Source organism: Rhinolophus sinicus, chromosome 1 (assembly GCF_057876585.1).
Source record: "Rhinolophus sinicus isolate RSI-liver-muscle chromosome 1, RSI-T2T, whole genome shotgun sequence".
Classification (NCBI taxonomy): domain Eukaryota; kingdom Metazoa; phylum Chordata; class Mammalia; order Chiroptera; family Rhinolophidae; genus Rhinolophus; species Rhinolophus sinicus.
This window is the reverse complement of record NC_142501.1, coordinates 127,006,119-127,031,414: the sequence shown is the minus strand read 5'-3', so window position 1 is coordinate 127,031,414 and position 25,296 is coordinate 127,006,119. Positions and strand designations below refer to the sequence as shown.

At 39.4% G+C, this 25,296-nt stretch overlaps 2 protein-coding genes across 8 annotated transcripts in view; both read left to right on the top strand.

Moving 5' to 3' along the window:
- LOC148759259 (uncharacterized) overlaps nucleotides 1-8,087 on the top strand; it is a 52,342-nt gene extending 44,255 nt beyond the window's left edge. For 3 of the 4 annotated variants that reach the window (XM_088789373.1, XM_088789375.1, XM_088789376.1), the window contains 2 exons: nucleotides 1,345-1,417; nucleotides 7,681-7,739. Coding sequence is in view for 1 of the 4 variants with exons in the window: in XM_088789374.1 (XP_088645500.1) it covers nucleotides 1,345-1,417; nucleotides 7,681-7,774 (167 nt within the window). In the remaining 3 variants the exon portion in view is untranslated. Of the gene's footprint in view, nucleotides 1-1,344; nucleotides 1,418-7,680 lie in introns of all 4 variants that reach the window. The other variant, XM_088789374.1, reaches the window with a different exon arrangement.
- A 146-nt stretch (nucleotides 8,088-8,233) lies between these two features.
- LOC148759258 (ankyrin repeat domain-containing protein 26-like) overlaps nucleotides 8,234-25,296 on the top strand; it is a 31,283-nt gene continuing 14,220 nt past the window's right edge. For all 4 annotated transcript variants that reach the window (XM_088789360.1, XM_088789371.1, XM_088789363.1 and 1 more), the window contains exons 1-6: nucleotides 8,234-10,409; nucleotides 14,152-14,222; nucleotides 17,043-17,774; nucleotides 19,147-19,299; nucleotides 22,524-22,594; nucleotides 22,935-23,028. In XM_088789360.1, the coding sequence (XP_088645486.1) occupies nucleotides 17,076-17,774; nucleotides 19,147-19,299; nucleotides 22,524-22,594; nucleotides 22,935-23,028 (1,017 nt within the window). In that variant the 5' untranslated portion in view covers nucleotides 8,234-10,409; nucleotides 14,152-14,222; nucleotides 17,043-17,075. The remainder of the gene's footprint in view (nucleotides 10,410-14,151; nucleotides 14,223-17,042; nucleotides 17,775-19,146; nucleotides 19,300-22,523; nucleotides 22,595-22,934; nucleotides 23,029-25,296) is intronic.

The window sequence follows — 25,296 nt, the reverse complement described above, 5'->3', positions numbered from 1 at the left end:
TAGAAAGGTCTAATGAACACACTGGAAGCTGATCAGAATGGAATTAGCAGGAGAATCCAAGTTTCAAGAAACCAGTGGTTCGCAATAGAAAAACGGGTTTTAGAACAGAGATCACAGATCCGATCAGGCCAAAGGGTTCAGAAGAGTGGGCTTGGTGACAAGTTAACACAAATCAAAATAAGATTGACACAGGATGTTGGCAGTTGTGTAGAAAAGTAGATAAAAATAAGGCTTCCAAGGACGTACTGCTCAGGTTGCTGCTTTTTCATTTGGGGAAACTAGAAAATTCAAAGTATCTATCTGAAATATTAAAATAATTTGGGCCACTGCAAAGGTTCTCTTTAGAGCAAGTAGGAATGTGGTGCCACCTACCTGCACCCCAGCTTACAGAGGAGCCTTAGATCCTTTCCAGCCCTAGGTTACTGGAGAGATTGCAGAACTACAGAGATCTGTGGCCCAAGGCAGGTGTCTCGTCCCCTCCACCGCTTTTCCCAACTCCCTCATGTCCTTCCCATGTGCATGGAGGGTTGGGCAGAGGAAGGACTGACTGTCAGATCAGTGATGGAGATGGGGAGTTGGTAACATGCCTGCATTGGGAGTGGATGACCGAGACTCGGTTTAGCTTGCTTCCCAGGAGCAGGGAAATAGTGGGTCGTTTGAGGCCGTCCTTGTTTCAGGAGTCTGCGCCTTCATTGTTTTGCTAATAGAAAGGCTGCAGATTTCAAGGTTGGAGGTTGCCAGGGAGCCCTGAGGATGAGAGAGCTGGGAGTGGGAAGGCTAACAACATACACATTTGTTCTTTGACTTTTGTGCTTGTAACTTGCAAACATTTCAGGGAACTCACTCTATTGTTTTAGGGTGAAAGGAAAGAATGGGGTCGTCTTAGTCAGTGCTTTCCATGTTAAAGAACCAAGACTGCCATTTCTGAGTGACACAGATGAGTCTCTGAAGCGGGGCAGACACTGGAGAAGTGCCAGCGTATCTTTCCACCACGATTTAGGTTATCAGATTCCTCGCAGTTCAGGTTACAAAAGTTATGTCAGCCATTAATTGGATTTTCAGGACTTCTGGTGAACACAAAGCAATCTCAGGCTTTGCCAATTCATTCGCTGTGACTGTTTGCTGTGGAAACTTAGAGTGTGTATCTTCACACTCTTTCATAGGTTGGGAGAGTTGGAGGCAGAAATAGAGCACGGAAAACTGTTTTCAAACAGGCCAAATTTTAATTATATCAAGGCCCTTCATTTGATATGCAGATAGCTGAGCTACCACACTGTTTTTGTTGTTGTTGCTTTTGTAAAGGAAGGAACTCACTTATTTTTCTTGTGTATCTTTACCCCACAGTTTTCCCTACAAACATGACATTGATGGTTCACGGTCTACATCACAGGATAAAGACTTCAATGTTGATCCCAAGGTAAAGTGCACCTGTGTGAAATTAAGTTCCTTACTCTGCATTTGGTTTTGTGTAGTACTTTCTCTTACAGTTTAGTATGGGTCCACCTACCATTGTTTTATGTTTGTATTAGAAATTGGTGGAGTAAACCAGTTTATAAGATAGGACCAGTTGAGGTGTTTTTTGTTTGTTTGTTTGTTTGTTTGTTTAAACCCTTCTAAGTACTAAAGATGGGGACGAAAAACCAGAATGGGCTGGGAAATACACTGTGATAGGACAATTATATTGGGAGGTTTCTCACAGCAGAGGAGATATGATATTTGATGAAAGGGAAAGATTCTTAATGCGACACTTATTTACACCAGCGTGACTTTTATACACTTGCCTAAATGAAATCTTTAATGGATCCAGTTACTTATTGTAATAGTCCTGAAATCTTTCTGAAGCCTTGCAGTTTTAAAACTGCATAGCATATCTTATATAGGTTTCTTTTTTTACACTTTTTATTTTGGTATCATATAGTTGTGAGGAGGAGATGTTTTCTTGTTTCTTTCTTGTTACTTAGTTCTTCAGTTACATTCATTTAACATTTGATATTATTTTATATGAGTTGCACGTGTGCTGGGTCCATCATTTAGATTAAAATAATAGTGGAAATTGCGGAAAGTAGAACTGAATTTCTTTATCTCAAAACCCATATTAAAAGGGATTCCACTGTATGCTAAATCATTGCATTATGAATATAGATAAATGTCTTCATCTGATGGAAAAGTACATGTTCTGCCTAAAATGATGATTCTAGAAGCAGTGATTCTTAATAACCGTATGGTAAAATGTCAGATTTCAGAAACCTTTTCTTGTTGTTTTTAATTTCTTTTATTTCCGTTTCTGTTGACATTCAGTATTATGTTAGCTTCAGGTGTACACCATAGAGGTCAGTCATTTATATACCTTACAAAGTGATCCCCTATCAGTGTGGTCCCCTGGGCCCCATATGTAGTTATTACAATATTATTGACTAGACTATGTTTGCAGTACTTCTCAGCCTCATGACTTTTTGTAACTGCCCATTTGGAATCTTAATCCTTTTAACTTTTCCACCCAGCCCCCCAAAAGCCCTCACAGCGGGCCGTGATCAGTTTGTTGTCTGTATTCATGAATTTTTTCTCTTTTCTTTGTTCATTTATTGTGTTTTAGATTCCACAAATAAGTGAAATCATGTGGTATTTGTCTTTCTCTGTGTGACTTATGTGACTTAGAATAATACCAGCTAGGTCTACCCATGTTGTTGCCAGTGGTAAGATTTCAAATCTTTTTAAGTGTCCAAGTCATATTTTAGTGTATAAGACGCTCGACAGTTAAGTTCGCGAACTCATCCTTGAATAAATGCTGCGTACTTCATTGATGAATATCACTATTGTCACCTTCAAAGCCATGCACTTAAGCCAGTGCCTAGTTCACCCTTCGAAGCAATTCTAGAACTCTTTCTGGAATGGCCATCAGAGCTGTTGTCATATTAGCCTTGATGTAATGAATGTCATGAAAATGTCTACCTTTCAATATTTTCTTTGTCTTTGGGTAAAGAAAGAAATCACTAGGGGCCAGATCAGGTGAGTAGGGAGGGTATTGCAAAGCATTTGTTTGTTTACTGGCTAAAAACTCCCTTAGACACAGTATCGTGTCAGATGGTGCATTGTTGTCATGCAAGAGCCATGACTCGTTCTCAAAAAATTCAGGGCGTTTTTATCTAACTGTTTCAGGCAGCCTTTTCTGCACTTCCAGACAATAAACTTGGTTCACTGTTTGTCCAGTTGTACAGATTCATAATGAATAATCCCTCTGATATCAAAAAAGGTTAGCAACTTGTTTAGACTGTTGATTTGGGCTGACGGAAATTTTGGTCGTGGTGCATTGGCTGACATCCAATGTGCACTTTGACGCTTTGTTTCAGGGTTGTGTTGGTACACCCATGTTTCATCATCAGTGACAACATGGCCCAAGACATCGTCTTGCCTCCCAAAAGGTGTTGGCAAACTTCACTCTCCTTTGCTTTTGTTCATTGGTGAGCTACTTTGGGAATATTTTTGCACACACCTTTCTCGTGCCAAGATTTTCAGTTCAGATTTTCCTAACTGTGTCTGTATCGATGTTTAGTTTGGTACAGAAGTGAAAAGTCACAATCAGCCCACGATTCTCACGCACAATTCAATGAATTTTTGCAATGTTTGCATCAGTTCTGCTTGTTACTGGCCACCCTGACCTGTCTTCATCATGGCGCATTCTGTCCCCTCAGTAAAACGTTTAATCCATTCGGACAGTCTTTTTCTTCATGGCATTATTCCCATGAACTTGGACTAAAATGTCCCAGATTTCACTTCAACTCTTGCCACGTTTAACAAGAAATTTAATATGTGTTCGTTGTTCTAATTCAACCTCAGACATTGTCGCGACAGCACACAAAATCACGCAGCAACAAAGATGAACACCACTCAGCAAGATACCACCCCATCGACACAACTGGAGCTGTGAGACACTGATATACCAAGGTTATGAAACCTTATCGAGCTGTTTGTAAAGTGCTGCCTATGTAAGAGCTAGGTGGGAAGTTCACAAACTTGCTTGTGAGACTGCGTATAGGTACCACTCTTCTTTATCCAATATTTCTCAATGGACACTTAGCTTACTTCTGTATCTTGATTAGTGCTAATAATGCTCAACAAACCTATGACATCAAGTATCTTCTCGAATTAATGTTTTGGATTTCTTTGGATAAATACCTGGATGCAGGAATGCTGGGTCTCGTGGTAGCTCTAGTTTTCAATTTTTGAGGGACCTCCGTATTGTTTTCCATTGCAGCTGCACTGATTTGCAGTCTCACCAACAGCACACGAGGGATCCCTTTTCTTCACCTCTTCACCAACACTTGTCTGTTGATGTATTGATGATGGCTATTCTGACTGTGTGAAGTGATAGCTCAGTGCGTTTTTAATTTGCATTGCTCTCATGATAAGTATCATTGAACATCTTTTCATTACGTCTCTTGGCCACCAGTGTGACTTCTTTGGAGAAAAGTCCACTCAGGTTTTCTTCCCATTTTTTAATTCATTGTTGTGTTTTTGGTGTTACGTTTTTTGAGTTCCTTATGTATTTTGGATATTAACCTTTTATTAGATGTATTATTTGCAAATATCTTCTATTCATTTGGTTGTGTTTTCATTTTGTTGAAGGTTTCCTTTGCTGTGCAAAACTTTTAAATTTGATGTCATATATATATGGATCTTGTTTTCTTATCCATTCAGCCACCTCATGTCTTTATTGGAGCATTTAATCATTTACATTTGAGTTTTTTGAAGACAAACACAGCAGAAATAAATGAGAATTTTGTACAGGTTCTCGTTAATTAAAATTTCTGATTATGTAAATGAGGTTCTTAATCGCTATTCGTTGAATGAGAAAATAAATTTAAGCTGCAATTCTCTAAAAGAAAAAGTACATAAATTATTATTTCAGTAGAACTGATATTTAAAGAATTTTAACTATATGAGTCCTTTTATCTGAAATGTGCAGCATAAGGTAATCCATACCGACAGAAGGCAGATTAGTAGTTCTTGGGGCTGGTGGTGGCGGGAATGGGGAGTGACTGTTTAATTGGAATGGGGTTCTTTTTTGGTGTCATGAAATGTTTCGGAACTAGAGATGATCGTTGTACATAATTGTGAATGTACAAAACTCTCCTCCATTTTTCCCTTTAAAATGGTCGATTTTATGTTTTGTGTACTGTGACCTCACTGAACAAAGAATACTATCACAGCACTCATCAGTCAATGACATTAAGATCGTGGTACATATTTAAAAACAATCAAATGGCTCATTTAAAACGTGTCTTCTGCTCTTGCCTTCCTCACTTAACAATATGTCTGGATGTTGCTCTCCAAGGGGTTTCTTTGTTCTTTGCAGTGGCTGCAGAGAATTCCACTGCGCAGAAGTCACATGACTTGTTTATTGGGTCCCCTATGGATGGACAGCCAGCTGATTTGCCATCAGCACTGATGTGGGGCACCTCTCCCGGCTCCAGTCTGCAGCGTGCTCCAGGGGAGGATCAGACTGAGCCGGGCTGCGAGGGCGCACAGACTTCAGCAGCCCCTGCTCTCTGTTCTCTGTGTGCCTAGCACAGGGCTTCACTTCAGACCTTGTTCGGGAAGCGGGGACAAAAGGGAGGACCGAAACAGAGGACATCGTGACATGGGAGCTGGGTGCGGAGAAAACGGGTTGAGCAGAATGTGGTCTCTGGCTTGGGAGCCAGGCGGCCTGGGCTTGCGCCCACACTGGACCATTTCCCAGCTGTGAGACGATGGGCAGCTGACCTAGCTTTGGGGGCTAGAGATTCTGAGTGATCTTTTCATAATAATATATGTGGACACATTAGTGGACACATATGCACACATCAAAGGATGAAATCACAATTCATGATATTTTTCTAATATAAAATACTCGTTATTGTAAAGTCATAAGGAAGAAAACATTATCACCAGAGTATACAACATTCTCTCTGAGATGATTTTTTTTACTTTTTAAATCCTCTTCGGCAATTGGTTCATTTCATATTATTCTTAAGAAACTTTATTAATTTTGGTGTCCATAGTTGTTAAAGGTAAGTTGAAAATTCTTTCGTATCTCAAACTCAGACATCCTGGTCACTTGATTTCTTAGTCCCTTTCTTCTTTCAGTCCTGCATGACAATCGTTGATGTATTTGAAGACTTTTAAATCTTCAACTTGGATAATCCTCGTTTTATTACTGTCCTTACACTAGATTTTCCCTGCAGTATTTAACTACCATGTTATATGCAGTAGATAGGTCATTAGACTTCTATTGTACTGTTTGTTCTCAGGGAAATAAGGAAGCCATGTGAATTTTAAAACGGGGTTTTGGATATCTTTCATACATATAGCAGTGCTTCAAAATGACTTGTGATTCTGTAATCACATAAGAATTTCTCTTCTACTATTTTAAACTTATCTTTTATAAATAATTTTTAAATAGTTGTCTTCTAGTAGCATCATGAATTGGTGATTGACAATTTTTTTCATTAAACTTAAAATGTTTATTATGATAATATCCCAGAAATAAGAAGTTACATATATCCATAAAAGGTATTTTATATTTTAGGTTTTGAAATATGTAATTGAAGAATTGAATCCCACGTTTCTATACGTCTGCTCTTGTTTTATTTTTAAAGTTTCACAAGATCTGTGTAGGCTTTACATTATTGAATGATATCAGCTGAGTATGTTTTATAAACATCTATCTCCTTAAATCATACACTTTTTCTGAGTAAAGTCATCTATTTCTACTTAAATGTATCTATGCAGATTTTCCTTCTAAGTCCCCTGGGTGGCTCAAATTTGATATGTCGCAAAGTGAACTCATGCCCCGAAACTTCCTTTTTTGCTGACTGTCTCAAGTCTACTCTGTCATCTGTTTTCCCCAACGTAGCAAATAGCACCATTGAAATACCGAAGCAAGAAAAATCCTGGACCCCAGCTCTCCCTGGAATCACCACATCCAGTGACTCACCAACTTCATATTTTCTACATGCCTGCCATTTTTTAGAAATTACTACCGTGATTCACTTTCTCACATTTAATTTTGAAGTACTCTTTTGTAGCATTGCATCCCTTATGTTCCCGTTTAAATTGCAGCTAGACTCACTGTCCTAAAATATATTTCCAATGATGCAGCAACTCTGCTTGATGAATGGCTGTCCATGACATGAGGGCAAAATTCATGTGCTACCTGACACTTGCCTTCTTTGGCTTGGTTCTGATCTTGCAGTTTTATCTCTCCATCCCATTCTCAGTGGTTCCGGTTTACCTCTTCCTTTGGTACCCTCCCTTCCTATATTGACTCATACCTCATGTTTTGTTCCTGCTGCCCTTTCTAGAATCCCTTCTCTCGCCTTCCCTCTGTACTTAGCATAACTTTCAAGGTGCAGCCCAGCTTTGCAGCACCTCCTGAGCTGCACTTACTCTACTTTATTCAGTTCAAGTGTCCAAACAGCCAGCGATACTTTTCTAACGGTTCTCATGTACCTCTAACCAGACTAGAATTAGGACAACTTCTGGGATTTATATTTTCAGCTTCTCTGGGGTTAGCGCCTATGATTTGATGAATACGGTTAATGTTTGTGGTCTTGAAAACTGATGGAATGAGTGAGTTAATGAGCAAGTAAATGAATATGCTGTGTTATTAAGTTGGGTTTTTGTTTTGTTTTGTGTTTATAGGACAAACCAACAAAACCGGCAATCAGAAAAAAAGAAAATGGTATGGATATTATTGAAAGTGCTCCACAAGAGCACACCAAAAACGATAATTTGACTCACGTTGATGGAGTTCACCAAAATAATAGAAGTGGTATTTCAATGACTACCTATGAATTTTTAATAGCTTCAATGTTGGTAGAAAAAAATATAGCCTGTGTAGTTCCAAATGTGATATTCATTTCTACTAAGTACTTTTGTTTTTGCTAAGTTTCTTCAAATGTATCACAACTACTACCAACATTTCTTCTTACAAATATATCAACCCTCTGTAATTCTTCTCTACTATGGCTTTTATCTGATATTCAAGAATGGAGATAGACTTGAATGTGTATTTAAAATGCATAGTAATAAATATTCACATTAATGTTTCTGTGACTGCATTTTATAGTCCACATGTCAGCATTAGGATTAGGAGAAGAAGAAGATGTAAAATCACCCGGGGATTCTGAGGTACTATCTTTCATTATTATTTTTATTACCGTTATTACTTAAATATCAGCATTCAGTGATGTGGACACATAGGAGGTAGGCTTTGACTGTACTTTCTCACCTCTGCATTTCCCCATACAAATTGTTTTCTCATGGTTTAACCTATTATTAATACAAGCGCTATGTGCTGAATATAGTAAGACTGCCTAGCACAATTCTGCTAACTGCAAGTTTCCCTGAAAGAAGGCAGCGTAGTACAATACAAAACACTGAAGCCTTCAAGGTCATAAGGAATCAGTTTGGGTTCTGAAGTTAACTTTCCCCGAAACTCAAGAATTGTTCCAAACCAGAGCTGAGCGCTGGTTTAATGTGCACGTAGATCAGTATTGTGTCTGTGAAAGCATTTACTCGCTCCTTCCACGCAGTCTTGTTCAGTTAAAAGAGCAGGCATTGGGTAACTTTCTGTCAACCAACTTGTGGTAATATAAGTACAAAGTAATGATGAGCAAATCTGAGGTGAAAACTGTGAAAAGAGATAGGAAGGGAGTGATTTTGATATATGCGTCTGCTGCCTAACGATACAAGCAGTTTATTTGAAGTCTGGGAACGTGTTAGCATCCTGGATTGGTCACCCACTAACTATGGGATCTTGGAAAACTTTTTAACCTGCCCATGTCGGTGATCTGATTCATAACGATGGTAGTCACACCTACCTTTCAGGTATGTGTAATGAACAGATGTGATAGCAAAATTGCAAACACTTTGTGAACTGTAAAGGGTGCTGTGGAAATATAAGACACAGTGATCACAGTGGCTTGTAGTGACTTATTAATATCGGGACACTTTCCGTAACCTGAAGGCCAAGGAGTGGCAGTGGTGACAAGAACAGAACGGGAAAGTTAAAAGGGACATGTGGATTTCTAATTTGGGGGTGTTAAGGTTCAGGAGACGGTGACTGGCCGTGTCCCAAAGGTCTGTAGTGGTTTGGGGCGTGAGGCCTTCTTGAAGCAAATGTCTGTTATTGGATACCAACCGTGTGCCGGGCAGTTTGGCACTGAGTGTAGAAGTTGAGGGGGTTAAGCTGTCGTGGTAGGTCCAGAAAAACAAGTACACAACGCAATCTTCCCATAAAGAAAATGGAGACTGTTAGGTAGAGAATAAGGGGGGAGGGGGGTACAGTAGGAATGGGAGTGGGAGTTGAATTTAAGTGGTCAGAAAAGTCCTCTCTGAGTGTGACAAAGCTGCCAAGTGAAGCATGAAAAGTAGCCAGTCGTGTGAAGGTCTAGAAGCAAAACCTGCTGGACAGAGACAACAGTGGATCGCACTGCTCGTCATTTACTCCGATGTCTGAGAAAGGCCAGGAAGCAGGCAGTGTGGTAACCATCATGAAACCATCTTTATATCTGTTGTTTTGTGTAGAAGAGAAATACAATGTGCATGATTAGTGCCTGGCCCATTTTAGATGGTTACTAAACATATATTCTTATTTTTTCCCCTAATGGAAACTTAAACTGTAATATTTCTGAAGAGCTCATAACTACGTAAAAGTTTTGGCTATTATTTAAAGATAGTTTAAAGGAATATTTTTCTGACTTCCTTGCCATTTCATTCAACCACTTTTCCTATCAAAACATTTTATCAAATAATAGTTTGCTTTTTCCAAGCCCTTGTTTACCAAAATGAAGTAAGTTCAAAATAGTTCTGTTTATCCGCAACGTGATGTACACCAACGTTTCTTATCATGTCAACCATCTTATTTTGCACTAAAGCAGTTCTGTCAGTTGAAATATTTAAAACTTGGATTAAGTGCACTTCTTAACGTTTTTATGCACATACTTATTTTCAAAGTGTCCTACCATGCTGGTGGGAATGCAAAGTAGATTTCGGGGTTTGAAGTTAGTTCCTTGGTGAAGTGAGCGTAGACAGCAGTGTTGTGTCTGTGAGAGCCTTTGCTCTGGTTCCATGTGCACTTTAGAGTCAGACAGGAGCCAAATGAAGACGAAAGAGGAGGCCGGTCTAGACATCATCTTCTTTTAGATGGTTTGGTTTATAAGACATGCTTGTCTTATCGTTCAGTCTAATTCCTTTTAAAGGGGGGAATTCAGATATGTTCTTAGGATGGATTAGACATCATTATACAACTCATGATGGATATAAATTTTAACAGAGTACTCCTGGAAGACGTCCAAAGAAGTATGTTGATCCTTTCCTGTTCGCTGACGATCAAAGAGGAAAATATGTACTTCCTGCACAAGTCGAAGGTAAGACCTGAATTGTGGAATAAAGTCATTCACCTGATTGTTGACTTGAAACATGAATATGATATAGTCTAATAGCCAAAGGACATCACCTATTAGACGCCTACTGAGGAAAATGAAGTGAAAAGGACAAAAGTTGTATAGTGCTCAGTTATCAGCAACAGATTCAAATGGGAGTGCAACCACAGGAGCTCAATTATTTGTTCCATTTCAAGATATTCCGTCACGAGAGTCAGGAAATAAAGAAAGGAAAAGAATAAAAGAGGAATGAAGAAGGACAAAGGCAGAAATTATGGGGAGTCAATGAAGGAAAATGAATCAGGTATACAGAGCATAAGGTAGTAAATAATTGTTTAGAAAAAGGAAGAGCAGAATTTTTGAAATATGGGAAGAACAGAAAGAGAGCTTCCAGTACCAAAACGTGTCCAAGCTTTTCTTCTCGTAGGGACGAGTTTGCGGATTGAGATAAGTGGCCACGTAGAACTCTATTTATCCACCATCGATCAACTTAAGGCTATGTGGCCAGCTGTAAATGTATATAACTTAATGCCATATAAAATGCTATTACTTCATAGGGTAGTATCCTATAGAGCAAAATAAGAGCATTGGAATGAAGCAGAGAGCAGGATCAGTTATGGGCTATTCAGGGTGGCAATAACCTGACCAGATGTCCATGAGAAAGTCCATGACTCCGAATGCAGTTGCATTTCGGGGGAAATGATAGCAGCAGGTCTTGTATCCGCATGTCTCACAAGGAATGAGGGGGCACCAAGGTGCTGGTCCACAGACCATGCTCTGTGCAGAGAGGGGGCTGACTTCTCTTCAGAGAATTCTGGAAGAGGAGGCATCGGATACTTGAAGACATAACAGGATCGAGGAACAGCATTATTTTGCGTGTGGTTTTCTGACCTTGTTTACGACCAAAGGGAAGCAAGAAAATGAAGAAATAGAAGTGATAGCTGTAAGATACTAGCACTAAACAGAGAGGAAAGAAAAAGTTGTGGGGATAATCCACAAAAAGAATGAAAATGGCTTCATCTAGGTAATTTTGGAGTCGATGAGACAATGTGAGAGACCTCATTTGGATGGCTTCAGTGTATTTGCTCTGAAACAGAAGGTGAGATCATTGCTGCTCCAGAGAATCCTGGAAGCAGGAGGAAGTGCTGGAATGGGATAAACGGTAGCCACTCATTTATCTCCTCAGGATTCTCAGGCAGCCAAGATACATAGGTTACTCTGGTATTTGTTATTCCAACGAGATGAGTTTGAATAGAGCACATGACTGTTGTTTTTTAGGAGTTAATTCTTTGATAAAATGGCTGTTTCATAAAAGTCCTTTAAAGTCTAGCATGAGATACCAAAGGAAAACTAAGATTGGAAAAACAAGAAATTAGAGATTTCATTCCCTAAGGGTTAAGATTTTTGTTTTCAGTAAATGTTACACCGATTTTGAAATGTAGAAGATTTTGATATCTAATATTTCTGTGTTGTTGAATTAATTTTTCCTCTTTCAATATCATATTTCATATTGAAAACTCATCCTACATCGTTTCTTGGAGAAGTTTGATACACCTTTTTGCATGAGCAGATCGAGAAACTTTTTGATGGCTGTCAAGTAGATGATACAAGAAGTGTAGGCACACTAGTAGCCCCCATAGGTTTGGAAAGAAGTGAATATTTTTATGAACTGCTATTCTATAATTGTATATCCCAGCTGATGGATTCATAACACTTTGTCCTTTTCAAATGAATTATGCATTCAACAGAACTCTTAACACAACTGTGTGTTTCTTCAATTACAGGTCAAATTGAAGACCATGATAAATACTTGTAGCGTGATGGTATCAATGTTTCTGATGTATTGCAGTCAAGATATTCTGTGGCATTCTATCCTCAGCTTTCCCATTGATCCATTCTTCAGATAAAAAATGTTATCTTTTACATGCTCACAGTCTTCTTCTTCCTCATTCCTTTTTTTTTCATTTTTCAAATGTAATTGATTGATTTGACATAAATAATATAGATGTCATCGTTGGTACCCTTTTTGAAACAAAAAGATATTTCCAAGAATAAGAAAAAGAGATTTAAAAAATGTGCGCTTTAACTAAGCACACATTTCTACTTTTTTTTTGACACTCTAAATTTCCCAGTTTGGAATTCATGTATTTAATAGGGGTTCCCAGAATTTTATTATCATACACGAACTTTTTCCCAGTATCCTAAAATGCTCATTTGAATGTTGACGTTTCCCTAAAGGAAACCCCCAATTGCTAACATGTCAATGTATGTTTTCAATTTACGTCATCTTAGTGTGTTACACCAATGATCTTAGGCTAACTTGATGTTCTGATTAGCAGACTCTATGTGTGTGTGTGTGTGTGTGTGTGTGTGTGTGGGCAGGCGAGCTTATGGTGTGTTTGATTATTTAAACTGCCCGGAGAAATTAATCAGAATGAATATTTGATACACACCATCTTTGAAAACTTTGGGGTCTTAGGATCCTTTTTTACCATTAAGAATTGAAAAAAGAAAAAAGACAGAAAGAATTATTGAGATTCCAATTGGAGGTATGTTTCTGTTAGGGTGTTCTAGGCTCTGTGACTCATGTGAATCGCAGCTACCAGAAAACAGAGAGAGCAAAGAACATAATAAAGAAACAGAAAGAGTTCAACCCTATGCCACCTCTGTGCAGCTTCACCATTGTTTTCTGACTTACCAAAAATCATTTTGTGGCAACACCTACTTAATGTTCACCCCATTTATGCAACAGACGTCCAAACGGAATACCTTTCAGCAAGACATTTGCATTCTTGCTGTAACCACAGCAACACTGATGTAAATAAGAATCAGAATGCGTTGACAGCATGATTTCCTTCAGAGTAACATTGAGCGGACACTGGGGAGTGGGCGGCAGGATTATGTGTAGAATGATTGAACCAGATGGGAAACGTAGGAAGAGGTCGAAAGATTGTCTATTGAGATGAAATGTGGTTTCTTAACTTTAGTTTTATAGCCCTGCATTAATTCCCAAGAATTAGTCATAACTCTATTCGGTGTTACTGAAAAAGCACCTTCTGAAACCAAATATTGAAGTATTGCTTGGATTTTCTATGGCTTTATGTACTTCAGAGGTGACTTTTCCAGTCGTAAGGGGATCGTTGAGAATATGCTGCATTGTACTTCCTTCGCAGCTGTGTCCACGTAGCCTGTCCCCTCTTACCTCTGTTCTTCCTTAAAGCCCAGTGCTGAATCCTCAAAGACGAAAGGGACTTTGTCAGAATAGTAGAGGACAACATTTCAGGTATGAGGAAAAGTGTACACCGATAAAGGCATAAACCGTAACACAGATTCTGGAAACCGTGAAAGATGTTGCAGTTGAATCTTAGGGTGTTGTGGAAAAGGTACTCTAAGGGGGTAGAGAACAGAGTACACTGCGACTTGATCTGTCTTCCCGTATTTATAAAATGTGTTTTGTGTCTGACTGCTTTTTCGTTGAAGTTGGGTGAATGAATTCGTGAGTGGATTTTGCCATGTTTGTATGCCTTCAACTTTTTGACATCAGTGATTTCCCAAATAGTTTGTTGCGGTTTTAGATAATCAGAAGTATTTTTCAGTCAGTGTTCAGTGAAAGACTAAGCTTAACTCTCAATTGATACCATGTTATTTTCTGTTTTTATAGAGACGACAGTTTGTATCACAGTGTCCTGAGTAGTTCATTTTAACTAATATATAGATTTCTCCACAGAGATACACTTAAGCACGGAATCAGAGAAAGAACAAGTGAGGCTTGATGGAAGTGAAAATAACCACTGTCATGTACGTGAACATTTTCTTTTAAATTTCTAGTATAATGTCAGTTTTATGCATCAATAGCGTAACATAGTCCATTGAAGTTCACTTTCAAGGTAGCCTTTTCAGAGTCAAGAGGTCATAATGGAATATTATTTTCATCACATTTGAACTGCTTATGAAACTTGAAATATTGTTAGAATCTATAGCTACTTGTAAATCAATTTGATTCCTGGAATTGAGGCAAAAAGCAAAACACAAAACAAAACAAAAGTCCTGAATATTGTTTGCTTCTTCATTGTTATAACTTTCTTACCTGATAAAGAAGGTACCATCGACCCTTGAATCAGACGATTAAACAGTTGAAGTTATGGACACTGTACAAATGCTGACCACTGAGTCGGACTCATGTGAAAGGAGTCATCATTCTCAGTGGTTCAAAATTTGGAGTTTTGTATGGCTACTCACTAAGGCCGGGGTTAGAGATGGACTCTGCCTTGGGACCTCTGTGTCGTTGACTTCCGAGTCTACATTGAGGGAGAGGATGGGGTCATGAGATCAACTCACCTGCCTATTAAGAGAATCACACCCTGCATGATGAGACCTTCTGGGTTAGGGTACAAGCATTCACTTTCGAGTTCCTTTCATTTTGGTGTAGGAAATGAGTCAGGGTTACTCATTGTTGCTATCTGCTCACCTCAGTGGGTATTAGAATCAATTGGAACAGGATGCAACAGGTAACTCTATGAATGCATAACGCATTCACAGTATATACTTTGAATTATTGTTTATGAATTTGCTTCTCTTTCTGTTTCATGTGAATGATTTTGGCTCCTAATAACTTAAAGTTTGCCTCTTCTCCAGGTATTAAGCTTTAAAAAAGTTGTTAGGTTCCCTGTAGGTACTCACTAATAAAGATACAGTGGGGTGAAATATTTTAAGGGAGGAAGCCTCTGTAACATTAACAATCATCTACTAATTCATTTTTGGGTGGATTTAACATCTAACGAATTGTTTAGTTCAAAGAGGGACAGAATTAGATTGGCAGGCTCATGTTTTTCTCTCACTTTCGACTGAGGCACTTTATCTGCCACTTCCTAGTTGTAGTCCATGAATTTGGGAGTAAGTGAACATCGATTAAGAAGTTTAACAATTAAATTTTAATTATATTCTAATTTTACTTGGTTCATACTGGATTCGCTAGGTGGCACTGGAGCAAAATGACACTCAGAGGAGACGTTCTCGAGAGCAGAATGACAGAATGTTGCAAGACACAATTCTGACTAACAACTTTTGCAAACAAAAGGAGAAAGAAATAGATGTTAAGAAAAAGAATTCTGAGATATTTTGTTTAGTCATTTTCAAACACATGTGTATTTGTGTGCGTATATGTTTTTTAGAACCAACACAGTACATACGGGAAATCTTCACGATTTTAAAAGCATATGTATGTGTGTGTTTGTGGGTCTATGTGTGTGTGTCTGTGTGTGTGTGTGTGTATAAGAATGTTTGTGTGTGTGTGAGAGTGTGTGGGTGTATAAGAATGTGTGTGTGTGCATGTGTATAAGAGTGCATTTGTGTGTGAGAGAGTGTTGTGTGTGTGTGTGTGTGTGTGTGTGTGTGTGTGTGTTCTATGTGCAGGGACATTTTTGGTCCGTTGCAGTAAATGATGTTCTTGATTCAAATCCATTTATGTCCAACAGAAAGTAGTGACATTCACAGTGGTCTCAGCCCTACAGAAGGCTTTCAATAATTTTTGTAAGAATCTACGAGCTTTCTGTAATCTCAAAACTATTGCTATTATCAATAGGTGTTCCAGTGTTCGGCAGTGATTTTATCCCCTTGCTGTATTAATACAGAGATTAGTTTTCACTTCCACTGATGCTAATGTGTAGCCAGGCCGGAGACCATATTTTGCATTCATTCTCCTCCTTCTGAGAAAAGTCACAATTTGCTCCCAGTAGCATCCTATTTCAGTACAATGAACTTCCGAAGCAGATGATATGCCAGGATATATCCCGTGATAATTTACTGATGAGAATTTTATTCCCAGTCTAATAGGTCAGTATGTTTCCCCCTATGTCATATTTATAACTACTTTAAACATTATGAAGAGGACATCAAAGTTACTGAGCAGCAAATAACCTCGTGAATTTCTAAGACCCCTTCAATTTATGTATTAACATGAGGGGAAACACTGGGTTTGGTGCGAGAACAGTGTTGTAGAGTCTGAAGTCCTGGGGAAAATCCTGAACGTGCTGATCTTTTCCATCTCTCTGTGTCAGATTGTGACAGATACTGAGTTCATCCATGTAAATAACAACTTAGTGTAATGCCTGGATGTATCAGTCATTACAAGATGTAATTTTCATAACTGACTATGAAAATATTGGGAAATTAGAATATCTATGGAATAGTCTCAGAAAAAAAGAACTTTAGGAAATTTAATGTATCCGAACATATGCAGAGTTTATACTTTTACTGTGGATTTACTATATTCTCAAACTGTAAACTCTATTTTAAAGTGCGTGTCGATTTCTTAACCATTTATGCCTTCTCATTGTGTATCTTTTCCAAATCTGAGACTCTTAAAATTCTCTTTGGATTTGAAAATTCTGTTTTTCACTTTCATGGATTCAGCATCTTATATTAAATTTGTGAACGTTGGGAAATTTATGCTTGTATAAAGTTGGAGATTTGGGATACCCATTTATTGCAATCAGTGGGATATCCATTTATTGCAAGCTTTTCATTGTACAAACATATAGGTTCTTCTGTAATTTGAGAGGCTATCACGATATGTCATTTCATTGAGAGCTAGCTACAAGTCTTTTTTCTTTTATTTAGGTTTCTGAGAGTCATGAAAAACAAAAAGATCTGATGCGTGAAATTGTCATATTAAGACTGGAACTAGACACAGTTAAAAATAAGCATCAGGAAATGGAAAAAAAGTATTTTGAGGACATGGCAGTTGTAAAAGGAAAGACTGACCATCTTCAAAACACAATAAAACTAAATGAGGAAACGCTAAGGGAAACAATGTTTGAATATCATCGACAGCTGAATGTTCTGACAGCTGAGAATAAAAGACTAACCTTCGAACTGAGGAGTGAAAAACAAAACAGAGAAAGACTGGAAACAGAAGTTGAATCCTACCGTTCTGAACTGTTTACTGCTATCCAAGCTTTGGAGCAGAGTCAAGAATCCGAAAGATGCATACAGCTTTTTGTCCAGAGAGCAAGAAAGGAACTGTTTGGTTTACGGGACAAACTGAATTTCGATATGTCTCACCTCAAACATAACAACGAGATTCTTTCTCAACGACTTTCTAACGTTGAAAGTAAATTCAGTAGCCTAGAAACTGAGTTCCACCACATAAGAGATGTTCTTAGCGAAGCTATGAATGAAAAGAGAGCAATGACTATCCAAAACCAGATTCAGGATATGGTAAAATTATGTCAAACTCAGTCTGAGAAACTAGACCGTGCGTTGGAGGAGCGCAATAAGGAGGTAATCAGTCGCTGCACTGACGTCACTGCAAGGCTGCATCGGCTCGGAAACCCTGAAGCAGGAAGAGAAGTAAGTGTCCACAGAGATACATAGTTTTCAAATTTCCTGCAAGAAAAGGCAATGTTCAGGTCTTTGACGATGGGGAAATGTTGAATGTCGTTGAATGTTAAAACTATGTATGCTACAAAGGTATTTGCTGTCGCAGCTTAAAAGCATACATTGTATCCAGCAAATAAAAATTAGACCTGCGAGGTGCTTCACTTTGAGGAAAGACATTGTGTTGCCCTTAAAATTCCAAAGCAGAATTTGTTAATAGATATAGATTGATATTATCAATTTAGTCTTGTCCTGGTAAAATAATAATTGAATATTTCTGTCACCACAGTGTAATACCATTGTGAAGCAGATCAACAGACAGGCTCCTGTCTCCAAAGTTTTTGGAGATTCAGGTTCCATTCAGTGCATTACCTAGACAGTTAATCCTAGATTTCCCAGATGACCCAAAGTGTAGACGCCGTCCCTCAATATATTGCTTCTTTCCTTCAGTAGCATCCTATACATTTAAATTGTTATAATCTGGTTGATAGTCATGTCAATTTGATTTACATATGGAAATATTTCCTTTTCAAATAATGTACTCTTATGATCGCTCAACTCTTTACAGGAAGATACATTTTCATTAAATCACAATTTGGGACAACTGTGCTGAGTTTTAGCGAAAGTATATGTGATTTAATCTTCCCACTGCTACATTTCATTTTCTTTGAATGTTTTTACAAATGATTTATTCATATTTCTGATCAGAAGGCCCAATTACTATCATTTGGACATAGGTTTGTCCAATTCAAAAAGAAAGAATTGTAGCTGTCTGTGGTTTATTAATTTGGCATTGGATCTCCATTTTCTGACGAGTGAGGGGTGGCAGGATTCACGTGTAACCGGCGGGGAGGTCGAGGCCAGGTTCCATGGGACCCTGAAGGCCGTTGAAAGGCGGTTGTTTTCTTCTAAGATATAGGAATCTCTAGGAAGGATGTGAGCAGAGGACTGCATATGTGAGGACCTCTGAAGTCAATCTCAGCCTGAGATAAAAAAGAGGCACACTTTCCACAAGGTAGACTGTGCTACCACGAGTGCCACCGACGCACCCATTTCCCTTTGAGACGTCAGTAGACTGTAAAGCTCTGCAGACTCATCAGGGGAGCACGGCAGTGGGGCTGAATCGGTTGTTCAAATAACCTAACAGTGATTGGGGATAACACCTTCTGTGTCTCTTCGCGGATTCAGTAAACAGCAGACTGTCCGTGAGAGGAAAAGAAGGTGCATTGATGCATGCGGTGATCTCTTTCACGTTATGTGTTATATTAACACGTTAGACTTACAGCTTATCAACGTAATTCAGTATCACGTGAATATAAAATCAGTAACAGAAACATCTTCCTAGGTGGTTGGGACACAACTGCAACAAGAGCTAGCTGACAACCTAAACGAACAATCTCTGCCAGAGGCTTCACTGGAAGTTATAGCACATGATCGCATGAATCCAGAAGCTGAGAGACAGGATCTAATGAAGACATCAGAACAAATGAGAAGACAGGTATGTATGAAACCTAACATGTCAACAGTTAAGCTCTAGCTGATTAAATATATAAAGTGTTTTAGGATCCTGATTTTCAACGGCGGCGTCTTTTGTATTTTCATTGCAATTAATTTATTATAGTTTTATGGTCTTTATAATGCACTTACTCCTTAAACTCTGGCTTTCATTCTGCTTTGTGTATTATTTTATTTATTTGTATTATTTTATTATTATTGTATATTTTTTCTTATAATGTATATACTTGAGAAAGTTGAGAAATATGCAGCATTCCTCATAGAAGTCGACAGACTTTTTTTTTCTACCAAACAGTATTTTGTAGTGATACTTCCATTACCATGATGAGGCATCCATTTACAATCAGAGGACAATGTTTAATAGAACAATACGGAAAATTATCTTATTATTGCCACATTTGTGAATGGTTATAGAATCTGTATATATTTCATGGATATCAGGCTAACTTGTACAGAAAGGTCATGATACAAACCAACAAAGTCAGCATTTCCTTAATTTTCTTTCCATTTTAAAATATTGTAAAAGTATGGGAATATGTAGATCATTGAGGCCTGCACACCCACAATAGACGAGATCTACATCCACTATTGGATTAAAAAAACAACAAAAAAACCGACTTTATCAGGCCGTAATTCACATATTACATAATTCGCCCATTTAAAATGTACGATTCAGAATCTCGTGCAGAGATTCAGAGAGTCATGCAACTATCACCACAGTCAATTATAGAACATTTCCATCACCCCCAAAAGAAGCCCCGCATCACTGAGCTGTCACCCCCAGCTTCCCATGTCCCGTGGCCCCAGACAACCACCAATCTACTTTCTGTATTTAAAGATTTGCCTATTCCGATATTTCATGTAAATCACACAATCTGAGTTCCTCTATGTCTCGCTTCTTTCACTTAATATCACGTTTCCAGGGCCCAACCCTGTTATAACCCATGTCAATATGTGATTTCTGCTTATTGCCCAACGTTACTTCACTTTATGGATAAAATACGTATCCGTTCATCAGTTGATGGAACGTTGTGTTGTTTCCACTTTTTGGCTATTAATAATTCTGCTGTGAACATCAGTTTGCAAGTTACGGTGGGAGCCTATGTTTTATTCCCCTGCCCCGGGACGCCCGGCTCCCACGCTCTCCTCTCCGTGAAGCTTCCTGTGGCTGCTCGAACTCTCACTGAGATCATTCTCCTCAGCACTTGTCAGCCAGTCTGTGCAGAGCAATCTAGCCCTGAATTTCACATTGTTAAAATTTTCTTCATGAGCGATATCTTGTCTTTTACAGTATGAATTTGTCTAACGGGAAATAGTATTTGATATCATGGCTCCTATCCTTGTATAAATTGAAAATATCCGCTGAACAGTAGATAGGATAAAATCAAATATTCTAAACCACACCGATACTTTCCTCTTGGAGACATGGATATAGTTAAGCTTTTATTGAAAACGTATCTTAAACAGTTAAATAGAAAATAAAGCACTTAATCTAATAGAGAATTATTCAATCAAACGCTCAGTGCTCCCATGTGTAAAAAAAAGAACAGGACACTGGCCTCTCTTCACTCCTCAGTCGCACTGGGATGTGCAGAGATTGACAGCACGTGAGTAACTGGGAAGATCTGGGGACGGCTTTTCTGATGCGCCCGAGCATGTTGCTTTCATCTGCTTCTCAGAGCACTTGGGAACGCAGCCCAGCATACACATTCGCTGCGAATGAAGTGATCCGGGAAGTTGGATTTAGCACTAGAGTCCATTCTTTCCATGTCAGTGGCTTTACCCTGCCTCTCATGGTCATGTGCACTGTACGCTCAGTCCCGAGGTGGTTTCTGCATTATAGTCCGTGGTCTTTGCCCACTGAACAGTCCAGAACGAAGTGTATTGGTGTAGAAGTAACTCATGGTCGTTCGCAGAATGAGAAAGTATTCACAAGACTCTGCAAAGTGAGAAAGCATTTATTGAAAGTCAGGCAGAGAGAGAGTTTTCTACTGGAACTGGCCAGGACAGTCTGACAGAGAGAACTGCTGAGACAGAGGGTAAGAGAAATACTGGCAAAAGGAGTTTTGCCAGGGCAGAGCCCGTTGGAGACAGATGCACCGAGGAGAAGTTGTGCTGGGGTTTTATATTTTTCCATGCAGCGTGTAGGATGATTGTCAGCTTCAGGGGGGCTGCCATTACAATTGTCTTCTCCCGGGAACTGTCCTGTTCCCATCTGTGATGGATGTCTGCTTGCACAGTGCTGCTCTTTGACTGGGAACTGTTCTCCTCGCACCTGTGATGGATGCAAGGAGCTTGTCAGCTTGCAGGTGCAGTGCCGGCCAGCGCCTTCAGAGCCAAGCAGTTAATGATTAAGCTCGCTCCTGCCAGCTCACAAGCCCGCACCTGTTAACTCTTTACTTGTCTCAGCACAAAATAACTGACAAATTATTACAAGCAGACAAAAACTACAGCTAGCTAGTGGTATTGGTAAAAGTTTTATGAAGGATGGGGGCTCTATTCTGGGCCTCACGCTCCCCATTTGCTGCCGTTGCCAATCGTATGAAGAAGGATTTCAGTGTAACTTGTGTAAGAGACCACTTCCATTGGCATACCATCTGTACAAAATCTCACATTTTATCAGAATATTAAAACCAGTGACAATAATAATGCTAATTTCAAACCCTTCCATTTTACTACGTGCCACGTCTTCTTCTAACTACTTTACGTGTACTCCCTAATTTAATATTCCCAACACCCAGTGAGGTCAATGCCATTATTATCTGCATTTTACAGATGAAGAAACTGAGACCCAGAAATTTTCAGTACGTTGCTCAAGGTCACACAGCTAAGAACTGGTGGCCTTGAGATTCAAACACAGGCATTGTGGCTCCTAGGTAGACACCGCCCCTAAACTAGTCCAATAAATATCTGGCTGTCCCCAGAGCAGCCTGTTTACTCTCATTATCACAGCAATGACCATGGTCATTCCCAAAGGTGAGTGTTTGATATTAGAATTGGTGGGGTGCTCAGAATACATCGTGTTAGACTTTGTAGGCCATAAGGTCTCTGTTCTCACAACTGAGCTCTGCTGTTACAACGGGAAGTAGCCATAAACCAAATGTAGATGAAGGAGTGTGGTTGTGTGCCAATCAAATTTCAGTAACACAAAGAGGTAGATTTGTACTAGATCTTCAATAGTTAAACCTAATTTCTTCTGTATTGTAGTTCCAAGAAGCACGAGATCAACATGCAGAGGACTCAAGACGTGCAAAGAAGATGCAAGATCCTGTGCCAAAGTATGATTTACAGCAGCACAGACAGTAACTTGAATAGTTATGAAGTGGACGTGTAGTAGAGCATGAGAATTACATCAGTTATAATAATAAATTCATGAGTGTTTACGTTGGTTAAAATTTTAGCTTTGAGCTACTTTGAAGAGCATAATTGGTGTATATTATTATCTCTAAATCTTACACATTATCCACAGAACACTACAAAGATTGCACACTCGCTCAATCATGTGCTTTTCAAATTGTAAGATTTTACACAATTGGAACTTCAGATGTTTGTCCAGAGATTATGTGGTATGTTTTTAATCAATGTGTGAAAATAATTATTTCCAAATATACATTTTAGGCTAGAAAATGAAAATATGGATTTCCAAGTGACAACCGCAAAGGAAGCCGGCATAGTTCAACAGCTTCAGAGAATCCTCTTACGTATAAGTTCAGTAAGTCAATCTCCTGGTTTCTGTCATACTAAGGGAATGTTCACTTCGGTAGTAGTAGCACCTAAGACTATTTTGCACAATCAGAAAACTGTCATATTGACAGTCCTTGTTGACAGTAATGTAAATCGTCTTTACAGGGGTAAGCGTCTGAGTTCATAAAATTAATGAATTCTGTAGTAAGATTTTAGTAGAAAGAGATTGTGATAGTCTAAAAGCAGTATTTGATGTATACGACAATGTGTTTCTCCATTCGTTTCTCCAACATCTGGGATTTCCCAGCTTTTGGCTATTGTCACTAGTGCTGCCATTCACACTGCACTACAGATGTTGTTTGAGTCCAGAAATCTGAGTAATGACTTCATCTAGAATGCTGAGTTTCTCTTATAATCTAAACTCTTCAGTGAGACTTGGAAAATGAATTCCTTATCGTAGTCTAATTTGTTTCCTTCATCAAGAATGAATGCAAGTTCATTATGCACGTGTTTCCTGAAAAGTACATTTCTCTTTGTTGGATTTTCAAAAAGAAAAGAGATGGCAGTGAGAAAGTAGACACGGCTGTTCAAGCGGGGCCTTACATAGTAACATAATGCTCCTAGCATTGCAAGTTTAGCAACTAAGATTTTCATTCACTTGCGTTATCAGACTTTCGAAGATGTAACAATCTGGTCTCAGGAAAGATTGATGTGTCATCCAGGATGACGATTTCCTGATAGGTAGTGAAACCCATACCACTGTTTCCTAAGCAGAACGACATTCGCCTGCCATCCTCCTGTGCCCTGTAGGAGAGGCAGCCTAGGATTTCCAATCAGAAGATTGTACTGTGAACCCTGAGGTGGACTGCTGAGGTGGATGCACCTACCAGCTGGTGTCTTTCAGGCACAGTGGCCAGGTCTGCGCAAGTGCTTTAGACAGACATGCCTATCCAGGGAAAGAGAAGATTATGTTCATGGGTCTGCCTGTGGCTGAAGAAACTTAAAAACTGTCTGGACTTCGTATACCTTAGTGACATTGTGGTAGTGTACTTTTCATACAAATGACGTGACAATAGGTTGATAAGGAGCCTTCCGTGAATGCGAGTGTCGGAAGTTGTGACTTTACTTTTTTAAAGAGAAATCTATTGAGGACTTGATAATTAAAAATTTGGGGATTCAGTGGTTGGAGAGCGGTGCTCGTGACACCAAGGTCACCAGTTCGATTCCCACATGAACAAGTGAGAAACAATGATTTCAGCATGGAGCTGAGCCACGGGTGGATGCCCAGTTGGCTTAGTGGTTAGAGTGCAACGCTCATAACTCCAAGTTGCTAGTTCGAGTCCCACATGCACCAGTAGCTGCGCCCTCCACAACGAGATTGAGAATGATGACTTCACTTGGAGATGGGCTGCACCTCCCACAACAAGATTGGAAGGCAACTAATTGACACGTAGCTGATGGGTCCTAGAAAAATACACTGTCCCCCAATATACCCCCAACAAAAAAATTGGGGATTTGTGGTCCACATGGAAGAGTAGGTAAATGTTGTGCTTGCCTCCTCTCATGACCACATTGAAATTACAATTAAACTACAGAACTGTCACCACTGAGAATGACCTGAAGTACAGCGGAACCAAAGTTCTACCTCTAAGGATATGTAGAAAAAATTACCTCGAGACTGGTAGGAGAGGCAACAAAATGGAACAGGCTTGTCCCACTGCCCCATGTGACTGTTAAAAACATCAGGAGGGATATGTTGGTTATGACGAACATGTGGTGAAAGAGCGAAGGGTCCCACCCCACACTATGCTCCCTAGCCCATGGTTCCAGTATCAAAGAGAGATGTCCCCATTACTTCTGGCCGTGAAAACCAGTGGACATTGTGGTTGGGTGAGGAGGATGACTAGAGTCCCAGGCCATCCTCTTACAGGGCTTGGGCAGAGACTTACTCACTGAAGGGCTCACTTGTTCTGAGCTCCAGCCTGGAGCAGCAGCTCAAAAGATGCCAGGGCCATAAGGGGTTGTCTGGCCTCAAAGCGAAGGCTGGAGGGGCAGCTTTGTCTGAGACAGAGGTACTGGGAGAATCCTTAGTTTCTTTCCTGATCCTTCACCCTTCTGCATGCAGATCTGGGTGGCCGACACATCTGAGTCTCCTCAACCTGAATAACACTGTGCAGTCCTTCCCTGGTGATTCCCTAAGACCCCACACCACCCAACATGCTGGCCCACCGAAGCCCCAAGCAGTGTCTTTCCACAAAAACGACATGTCTTTTTCATGCTACTGACATTCGTCAAA